This window comes from Ascaphus truei, chromosome 2 (assembly GCF_040206685.1).
Source record: "Ascaphus truei isolate aAscTru1 chromosome 2, aAscTru1.hap1, whole genome shotgun sequence".
Taxonomy (NCBI): domain Eukaryota; kingdom Metazoa; phylum Chordata; class Amphibia; order Anura; family Ascaphidae; genus Ascaphus; species Ascaphus truei.
Genome location: NC_134484.1, coordinates 307,316,719 through 307,329,214, shown reverse-complemented (window position 1 = coordinate 307,329,214; position 12,496 = coordinate 307,316,719). Strand labels below are relative to the sequence as shown.

At 53.3% G+C, this 12,496-nt stretch overlaps 1 protein-coding gene across 4 annotated transcripts in view; it reads left to right on the top strand.

Moving 5' to 3' along the window:
* Positions 1–12,496, top strand: part of HUS1 (HUS1 checkpoint clamp component) — a 51,483-nt gene that overhangs the window by 1,297 nt on the left and 37,690 nt on the right. For 3 of the 4 annotated variants that reach the window (XM_075586444.1, XM_075586443.1, XM_075586445.1), the window contains exon 2: positions 224–332. In XM_075586444.1, coding sequence (XP_075442559.1) covers positions 281–332 — 52 coding nt within the window. In that variant the 5' untranslated portion in view covers positions 224–280. Of the gene's footprint in view, positions 1–223; positions 379–12,496 lie in introns of those variants that run through there. The other variant, XM_075586446.1, reaches the window with a different exon arrangement.

Genomic DNA, 12,496 nt, shown 5'->3' with positions numbered 1-12,496 from the left:
ATCTGCATAGTTGTAGCACATCACACGTGCACAAGTTTACCACACCACATGTGCATTAAATAACAGCACCACATTGCCACATATGCACAAGATTACATAATACCAATACAATAGCCCAACGACTCCACACTGGTAGTAAATCCAATCACATCAGCACAAAACGACACCCACAACAAGACAATAGAACAACACACTTTTTAATAACATCTCATCTGCACTATAGGCATTACAAAGTAACAGCAGAAGAGGAAGATAACCATCCCCCTGAGGAGGACGCACCATGAGGTTTCGCTGTAAAGTGGTGGACGTCAGCTGCCTGAACCACTTCACCAGTGTGTACCCTACATTTTATCCTTGTGTACCCTAGACTCCATTTTCGTGTGTAAAATTTGTTCATGACATTTTTTTTCATTATTTCTTTTGAGTGCTGGGTACCCTACCTTTGTGATATATATTGTCTCTTAGGAAGGTATAGGGTCCCTCCAGGTTCCCGTGCACCACAGGCACATTTTATTTTTATTTATTTTTACTCTTAGGCCTGGAACATAGTACAGCAGGCCGTGCTGAGCCGTGCTGAGCAGATGCACTTACCCCTGCATCTGTGATCAGCGCGGCTTTAACAGCTGCTTCCGCATGCGTGCGGAGGCTCAGAAATTTTCAGCAGACAGGCTTGTTTGAATTTCGGTGTTGAGGGGAGCGGAGGAGTGGTCACATGACCAAAAACAGCCAAAAACAGCCAATGGCCCCGCCACGCCTTCGCCTCGCCTCCAAAGCGCGCTCACTGCCTCGCCTGCCAGGACGCAAAAAAGCTGCTTGAGCAGGCGAGGCAGAGCAGGAGCGCGGATCAGCGCGGCCCGAGGCCTTAGAGTTAGGGTGACCAGATTTTGAAAATGAAAAACCCGGGACACATAAAAATGATCAATACAACAAATTACATGATTAAAAAAATTAATATTATGATTTTTATCTAATAGTGTCACCATTGATGCTGTATTATTCATTCTACCTCTTCCCATTCTCTCTCTACCTTCTCCCCCATTCCCTCTATCCCTCATCCCCCTCCATTTTCTCTCACCCTCCCCATCCCCATTTTCTCTCACCCCCACCAGTCTCTCTCCCTTCCCTCCCCCCCCCCCCAGTTTCTCTCCCTTCCCTCCCCTCATTCTCTCCCCATCCCTCCATTCTCTCTCTCTTCCTACGCTCCTCCATTTTCTCTCTCTCAATCCCCTCCTCTATTCTCTCTCTCCCCTGTCCATTCTCTCTCCACCCAGACACAGCCACTGATCTGCACAGACCCTGACCCTGCACAAACCCTGACCTTGCCCAGACCCTGACCCCGCACAGACCCTGACCTTGCACAGACCCTGCCCCTGCACAGCCACTCACCCTACACAGACCCTGACCCTGCACAGCCACTGACCCTGACCCATGCACAGACCCTGCACCATGCAAGGATCCTGCCCCATGCACAGACCCTGACCCATGCACAGACCCTGACCCTGCACAGACACACTGACCCTGCACTGAGACACTGACCCTGCACTGAGACACTGACCCTGTACTGAGACACTGACCCTGTACTGAGACACTGACCCTGCACTGAGACACTGAACCTGTACTGAGACACGGACACACTGACCCTGTACTGAGACACTGATCCTGCACTGAGACACTGACACACTGACCCTGGACTGAGACACTGACCCTGTATTGAGGCACTGGCACACTGACCCTGCACTGAGACTCTGAACCTGTACTGAGACACGGACACACTGACCCTGTACTGAGACACTGACCCTGTATTGAGGCACTGGCACACTGACCCTGCACTGAGACTCTGAACCTGTACTGAGACACGGACACACTGACCCTGTACTGAGACACGGACACACCCTGTACTTAGGCACTGACCCTGCACTGAGACACTGACCCTGCCCCGAGACACGGACACACTGACCCTGCACTGAGACACTTACCCTGTACTGAGACACTGACACACTGACCTTGTACTGAGACACTGACCCTGCACTGAGACACTGACACACTGACCCTGTACTGAGACACTGGCACACTGACCCTGAAAAGATACACACTGACCATGTACTGAGACACTGACCCTGCGGGGACAGTCTTACCCTGTACTGAGACACTGACCCTGCACTGAGACACTCATACTGACCCTGCACTGACACACTGACCATGCTCAGACACACACTGACCCTGTACTGAGACATTGACTCTGCACTGAGACACTGACCCACAGACCCTGTACTGAGACACTGACACACTGACCCTGTACTGAGACATTGACCCTGCACTGAGACACTGACCCTGTACTGAGACACTGACCCTGCACTGAGACACGGACACACTTACCCTGCACTGAGATACTGACACACTGACCCTGTACTGAGACACTGACCCTGCACTGAGACTGCCAAACTGACCCTGCACTGAGACACTGACACACTGACTCTGTACTGAGACACTGACACACTGACCCTGCGGGGGGACACTGACCCTGTACTGAGACACTGACCCTGTACTGAGACACTGACCCTGTACTGAGACACTGACACACTGACTCTGTACTGAGAAACTGACACACTGACCCTGCGGGGGGACACTGACCCTGTACTGAGACACTGACCCTGTACTGACACACTGACCCTGCACTGAGACACGGACACACTTACCCTGTACTGAGAAACTGACACACTGACCCTGCACTGAGACTCTGACAAACTGACCCTGCACTGAGACACTGACACACTGACCCTGTGGGCACACACTAACCCTGTACTGAGACATTGACCCTGCACTGAGACACTGACCCTGTACTGAGACATTGACCCTGCACTGAGACACTGACCCTGTACTGAGACACTGACCCTGCACTGAGACACGGACCCACTTACCCTGCACTGAGACACGGACACACTTACCTGCACTGAGACACTGACACACTGACCCTGTACTGAGACACTGACCCTGCACTGAGACACTGACCCTGTACTGAGACACTGACCCTGCACTGAGACACGGACACACTTACCTGCACTGAGACACTGACACACTGACCCTGCACTGAGACACGGACACACTTACCCTGCACTGAGACACTGACACACTGACCCTGTACTGAGACACGGACACACTGACCCTGTGGACACACACTGACCCTGCACTGAGACACTGACCCTGCACTGAGACACTGACCCTGCACTGAGACACTGACACACTGACCCTGTACTGAGACACTGACCCTGCACTGAGACACTGACACACTGACCCTGTACTGAGACACTGACACACTGACCCTGTACTGAGTCACTGACACACTGACCCTGCACTGAGACACTGACACAATGACCCTGCACTGAGACACTGACCCTGCACTGAGACACTGATACACTGACCCTGTACTGAGACACTGACACACTGACCCTGCACTGAGATACTGACACACTGACCCTGCACTGAGACACTGACACACTGACCCTGCACTGAGACACTGATACACTAACCCTGCGGGGACACACTGACCCCATACTGAGACACTGACCCTGTACCGAGACACACTGACCCTGTACTGAGACACACTGACCCTGTACTGAGACACTGACACACTGACTCTGTACTGAGAAACTGACACACTGACCCTGCGGGGGGACACTGACCTTGTACTGAGACACTGACCCTGTACTGAGACACTGACCCTGCCCCGAGACACGGACACACTGACCCTGCACTGAGACACTTACCCTGTACTGAGACACTGACACACTGACCTTGTACTGAGACACTGACCCTGCACTGAGACACTGACACACTGACCCTGTACTGAGACACTGGCACACTGACCCTGAAAAGATACACACTGACCCTGCACTGAGACACTTACCCTGTACTGAGACACTGACACACTGACCTTGTACTGAGACACTGACCCTGCACTGAGACACTGACACACTGACCCTGCACTGAGACACTGATACACTGACCCTGCACTGAGATACTGACACACTGACCCTGCACTGAGACACTGACACACTGACCCTGCACTGAGACACTGATACACTGACCCTGCGGGGACACACTGACCCCATACTGAGACACTGACCCTGTACCGAGACACACTGACCCTGTACTGAGACACACTGACCCTGTACTGAGACACTGACACACTGACTCTGTACTGAGAAACTGACACACTGACCCTGCGGGGGGACACTGACCTTGTACTGAGACACTGACCCTGTACTGAGACACTGACCCTGCCCCGAGACACGGACACACTGACCCTGCACTGAGACACTTACCCTGTACTGAGACACTGACACACTGACCTTGTACTGAGACACTGACCCTGCACTGAGACACTGACACACTGACCCTGTACTGAGACACTGGCACACTGACCCTGAAAAGATACACACTGACCATGTACTGAGACACTGACCCTGCGGGGACAGTCTTACCCTGTACTGAGACACTGACCCTGCACTGAGACACTCATACTGACCCTGCACTGACACACTGACCATGCTCAGACACACACTGACCCTGTACTGAGACATTGACTCTGCACTGAGACACTGACCCACAGACCCTGTACTGAGACACTGACACACTGACCCTGTACTGAGACACTGACACACTGACCCTGCACTGAGACATTGACCCTGTACTGACACACTGACCCTGCACTGAGACACTGACCCTGCACTGAGATACTGACACACTGACCCTGTACTGAGACACAGACACACTGAACCTGCACTGAGATACTGACACACTGACCCTGCACTGAGAAACTGACACTGACACACTGACCCTGCACTGAGACACTAACACACTGACCCTGTACTGAGACACTGACCCTGCGGGGGGACACTGACCCTGTACTGAGACACACTGACCCTGTACTGAGACACTGACACACTGACTCTGTACTGAGAAACTGACACACTGACCCTGCGGGGGGACACTGACCCTGTACTGAGACACTGACCCTGTACTGAGACACTGACCCTGTACTGAGACTCTGACAAACTGACCCTGTACTGAGACACACTGACTCTGTACTGAGAAACTGACACACTGACCCTGTACTGAGACACTGACCCTGTACTGAGACTGACAAACTGACCCTGCACTGAGACACTGACACACTGACTCTGTACTGAGAAACTGACACACTGACCCTGCACTGAGACACTGACCCTGTACTGAGACACTGACCCTGCACTGAGACACTAACACACTGACCCTGTACTGAGACACTGACCCTGCGGGGACACACTGACCCTGTACTGAGACACACTGACCCTGTACTGAGACACTGACACACTGACTCTGTACTGAGAAACTGACACACTGACCCTGCGGGGGGACACTGACCCTGTACTGAGACACTGACCCTGCACTGAGACTCTGACAAACTGACCCTGCACTGAGACACTGACACACTGACTCTGTACTGAGAAACTGACACACTGACCCTGCGGCGAGACACTGACCCTGTACTGAGACACTGACCCTGTACTGACACACTGACCCTGCACTGAGACACGGGCACACTTACCCTGTACTGAGACACTGACACACTGACTCTGTACTGAGAAACTGACACACTGACCCTGCGGGGGGACACTGACCCTGCACTGAGACACTGACCCTGTACTGAGACACTGACCCTGCACTGAGACACGGACACACTTACCCTGCACTGAGACACTTACCCTGTACTGAGACACTGACCCTGTACTGAGACACTGACACACTGACCCTGCACTGAGACTCTGACAAACTGACCCTGCACTGAGACACTGACACACTGACCCTGTGGGCACACACTAACCCTGTACTGAGACATTGACCCTGCACTGAGACACTGACCCTGTACTGAGACACTGACCCTGCACTGAGACACGGACACACTTACCCTGCACTGAGACACTGACACACTGACCCTGTACTGACACACTGACCCTGCACTGAGACACGGACACACTTACCTGCACTGAGACACTGACACACTGACCCTGTACTGAGACACTGACCCTGCACTGAGACACTGACCCTGTACTGAGACACTGACCCTGCACTGAGACACTGACACACTGACCCTGTGGGCACACACTAACCCTGTACTGAGACATTGACCCTGCACTGAGACACTGACCCTGTACTGAGACACTGACCCTGCACTGAGATACTGACACACTGACCCTGTACTGAGACACTGATACACTGACCCTGCACTGAGATACTGACACACTGACCCTGCACTGAGACACTGACACACTGACCCTGCACTGAGACACTGATACACTAACCCTGCGGGGACACACTGACCCCATACTGAGACACTGACCCTGTACCGAGACACACTGACCCTGTACTGAGACACACTGACCCTGTACTGAGACACTGACACACTGACTCTGTACTGAGAAACTGACACACTGACCCTGCGGGGGGACACTGACCTTGTACTGAGACACTGACCCTGTACTGAGACACTGACCCTGCCCCGAGACACGGACACACTGACCCTGCACTGAGACACTTACCCTGTACTGAGACACTGACACACTGACCTTGTACTGAGACACTGACCCTGCACTGAGACACTGACACACTGACCCTGTACTGAGACACTGGCACACTGACCCTGAAAAGATACACACTGACCCTGCACTGAGACACTTACCCTGTACTGAGACACTGACACACTGACCTTGTACTGAGACACTGACCCTGCACTGAGACACTGACACACTGACCCTGCACTGAGACACTGATACACTGACCCTGCACTGAGATACTGACACACTGACCCTGCACTGAGACACTGACACACTGACCCTGCACTGAGACACTGATACACTGACCCTGCGGGGACACACTGACCCCATACTGAGACACTGACCCTGTACCGAGACACACTGACCCTGTACTGAGACACACTGACCCTGTACTGAGACACTGACACACTGACTCTGTACTGAGAAACTGACACACTGACCCTGCGGGGGGACACTGACCTTGTACTGAGACACTGACCCTGTACTGAGACACTGAACCTGCCCCGAGACACGGACACACTGACCCTGCACTGAGACACTTACCCTGTACTGAGACACTGACACACTGACCTTGTACTGAGACACTGACCCTGCACTGAGACACTGACACACTGACCCTGTACTGAGACACTGGCACACTGACCCTGAAAAGATACACACTGACCATGTACTGAGACACTGACCCTGCGGGGACAGTCTTACCCTGTACTGAGACACTGACCCTGCACTGAGACACTCATACTGACCCTGCACTGACACACTGACCATGCTCAGACACACACTGACCCTGTACTGAGACATTGACTCTGCACTGAGACACTGACCCACAGACCCTGTACTGAGACACTGACACACTGACCCTGTACTGAGACACTGACACACTGACCCTGCACTGAGACATTGACCCTGCACTGAGACACTGACCCTGTACTGACACACTGACCCTGCACTGAGACACTGACCCTGCACTGAGATACTGACACACTGACCCTGTACAGAGATACTGACACACTGACCCTGTACTGAGACACTGACACACAGACCCTGCACTGAGACACAGACACACTGAACCTGCACTGAGATACTGACACACTGACCCTGCACTGAGAAACTGACACTGACACACTGACCCTGCACTGAGACACTAACACACTGACCCTGTACTGAGACACTGACCCTGCGGGGGGACACTGACCCTGTACTGAGACACACTGACCCTGTACTGAGACACTGACACACTGACTCTGTACTGAGAAACTGACACACTGACCCTGCGGGGGGACACTGACCCTGTACTGAGACACTGACCCTGTACTGAGACTCTGACAAACTGACCCTGTACTGAGACACACTGACTCTGTACTGAGAAACTGACACACTGACCCTGTACTGAGACACTGACCCTGTACTGAGACTCTGACAAACTGACCCTGCACTGAGACACTGACACACTGACTCTGTACTGAGAAACTGACACACTGACCCTGCGGGGGGACACTGACCCTGTACTGAGACACTGACCCTGTACTGAGACACTGACCCTGCACTGAGACACTAACACACTGACCCTGTACTGAGACACTGACCCTGCGGGGACACACTGACCCTGTACTGAGACACACTGACCCTGTACTGAGACACTGACACACTGACTCTGTACTGAGAAACTGACACACTGACCCTGCGGGGGGACACTGACCCTGTACTGAGACACTGACCCTGCACTGAGACTCTGACAAACTGACCCTGCACTGAGACACTGACACACTGACTCTGTACTGAGAAACTGACACACTGACCCTGCGGCGAGACACTGACCCTGTACTGAGACACTGACCCTGTACTGACACACTGACCCTGCACTGAGACACGGGCACACTTACCCTGTACTGAGACACTGACACACTGACTCTGTACTGAGAAACTGACACACTGACCCTGCGGGGGGACACTGACCCTGCACTGAGACACTGACCCTGTACTGAGACACTGACCCTGCACTGAGACACGGACACACTTACCCTGCACTGAGACACTTACCCTGTACTGAGACACTGACCCTGTACTGAGACACTGACACACTGACCCTGCACTGAGACTCTGACAAACTGACCCTGCACTGAGACACTGACACACTGACCCTGTGGGCACACACTAACCCTGTACTGAGACATTGACCCTGCACTGAGACACTGACCCTGTACTGAGACACTGACCCTGCACTGAGACACGGACACACTTACCCTGCACTGAGACACTGACACACTGACCCTGTACTGACACACTGACCCTGCACTGAGACACTGACCCTGTACTGAGACACTGACACACTGACCCTGTACTGAGACACTGGCACACTGACCCTGAAAAGATACACACTGACCCTGCACTGAGACACTTACCCTGTACTGAGACACTGACACACTGACCTTGTACTGAGACACTGACCCTGCACTGAGACACTGACACACTGACCCTGCACTGAGACACTGATACACTGACCCTGCACTGAGATACTGACACACTGACCCTGCACTGAGACACTGACACACTGACCCTGCACTGAGACACTGACACACTGACCTTGTACTGAGACACTGACCCTGCACTGAGACACTGACACACTGACCCTGTACTGAGACACTGGCACACTGACCCTGAAAAGATACACACTGACCCTGCACTGAGACACTTACCCTGTACTGAGACACTGACACACTGACCTTGTACTGAGACACTGACCCTGCACTGAGACACTGACACACTGACCCTGCACTGAGACACTGATACACTGACCCTGCACTGAGATACTGACACACTGACCCTGCACTGAGACACTGACACACTGACCCTGCACTGAGACACTGATACACTGACCCTGCGGGGACACACTGACCCCATACTGAGACACTGACCCTGTACCGAGACACACTGACCCTGTACTGAGACACACTGACCCTGTACTGAGACACTGACACACTGACTCTGTACTGAGAAACTGACACACTGACCCTGCGGGGGGACACTGACCTTGTACTGAGACACTGACCCTGTACTGAGACACTGACCCTGCCCCGAGACACGGACACACTGACCCTGCACTGAGACACTTACCCTGTACTGAGACACTGACACACTGACCTTGTACTGAGACACTGACCCTGCACTGAGACACTGACACACTGACCCTGTACTGAGACACTGGCACACTGACCCTGAAAAGATACACACTGACCATGTACTGAGACACTGACCCTGCGGGGACAGTCTTACCCTGTACTGAGACACTGACCCTGCACTGAGACACTCATACTGACCCTGCACTGACACACTGACCATGCTCAGACACACACTGACCCTGTACTGAGACATTGACTCTGCACTGAGACACTGACCCACAGACCCTGTACTGAGACACTGACACACTGACCCTGTACTGAGACACTGACACACTGACCCTGCACTGAGACATTGACCCTGCACTGAGACACTGACCCTGTACTGACACACTGACCCTGCACTGAGACACTGACCCTGCACTGAGATACTGACACACAGACCCTGCACTGAGACACAGACACACTGAACCTGCACTGAGATACTGACACACTGACCCTGCACTGAGAAACTGACACTGACACACTGACCCTGCACTGAGACACTAACACACTGACCCTGTACTGAGACACTGACCCTGCGGGGGGACACTGACCCTGTACTGAGACACACTGACCCTGTACTGAGACACTGACACACTGACTCTGTACTGAGAAACTGACACACTGACCCTGCGGGGGGACACTGACCCTGTACTGAGACACTGACCCTGTACTGAGACACTGACCCTGTACTGAGACTCTGACAAACTGACCCTGTACTGAGACACACTGACTCTGTACTGAGAAACTGACACACTGACCCTGTACTGAGACACTGACCCTGTACTGAGACTGACAAACTGACCCTGCACTGAGACACTGACACACTGACTCTGTACTGAGAAACTGACACACTGACCCTGCGGGGGGACACTGACCCTGTACTGAGACACTGACCCTGTACTGAGACACTGACCCTGCACTGAGACACTAACACACTGACCCTGTACTGAGACACTGACCCTGCGGGGACACACTGACCCTGTACTGAGACACACTGACCCTGTACTGAGACACTGACACACTGACTCTGTACTGAGAAACTGACACACTGACCCTGCGGGGGGACACTGACCCTGTACTGAGACACTGACCCTGCACTGAGACTCTGACAAACTGACCCTGCACTGAGACACTGACACACTGACTCTGTACTGAGAAACTGACACACTGACCCTGCGGCGAGACACTGACCCTGTACTGAGACACTGACCCTGTACTGACACACTGACCCTGCACTGAGACACGGGCACACTTACCCTGTACTGAGACACTGACACACTGACTCTGTACTGAGAAACTGACACACTGACCCTGCGGGGGGACACTGACCCTGCACTGAGACACTGACCCTGTACTGAGACACTGACCCTGCACTGAGACACGGACACACTTACCCTGCACTGAGACACTTACCCTGTACTGAGACACTGACCCTGTACTGAGACACTGACACACTGACCCTGCACTGAGACTCTGACAAACTGACCCTGCACTGAGACACTGACACACTGACCCTGTGGGCACACACTAACCCTGTACTGAGACATTGACCCTGCACTGAGACACTGACCCTGTACTGAGACACTGACCCTGCACTGAGACACGGACACACTTACCCTGCACTGAGACACTGACACACTGACCCTGTACTGACACACTGACCCTGCACTGAGACACGGACACACTTACCTGCACTGAGACACTGACACACTGACCCTGTACTGAGACACTGACCCTGCACTGAGACACTGACCCTGTACTGAGACACTGACCCTGCACTGAGACACTGACACACTGACCCTGTGGGCACACACTAACCCTGTACTGAGACATTGACCCTGCACTGAGACACTGACCCTGTACTGAGACACTGACCCTGCACTGAGATACTGACACACTGACCCTGTACTGAGACACTGATACACTGACCCTGCACTGAGATACTGACACACTGACCCTGCACTGACACACTGACCCTGCACTGAGACACTGATACACTAACCCTGCGGGGACACACTGACCCCATACTGAGACACTGACCCTGTACCGAGACACACTGACTCTGTACTGAGACACACTGACCCTGTACTGAGACACTGACACACTGACTCTGTACTGAGAAACTGACACACTGACCCTGCGGGGGGACACTGACCTTGTACTGAGACACTGACCCTGTACTGAGACACTGACCCTGCCCCGAGACACGGACACACTGACCCTGCACTGAGACACTTACCCTGTACTGAGACACTGACACACTGACCTTGTACTGAGACACTGACCCTGCACTGAGACACTGACACACTGACCCTGTACTGAGACACTGGCACACTGACCCTGAAAAGATACACACTGACCCTGCACTGAGACACTTACCCTGTACTGAGACACTGACACACTGACCTTGTACTGAGACACTGACCCTGCACTGAGACACTGACACACTGACCCTGCACTGAGACACTGATACACTGACCCTGCACTGAGATACTGACACACTGACCCTGCACTGAGACACTGACACACTGACCCTGCACTGAGACACTGATACACTGACCCTGCGGGGACACACTGACCCCATACTGAGACACTGACCCTGTACCGAGACACACTGACCCTGTACTGAGACACACTGACCCTGTACTGAGACACTGACACACTGACTCTGTACTGAGAAACTGACACACTGACCCTGCGGGGGGACACTGATCTTGTACTGAGACACTGACCCTGTACTGA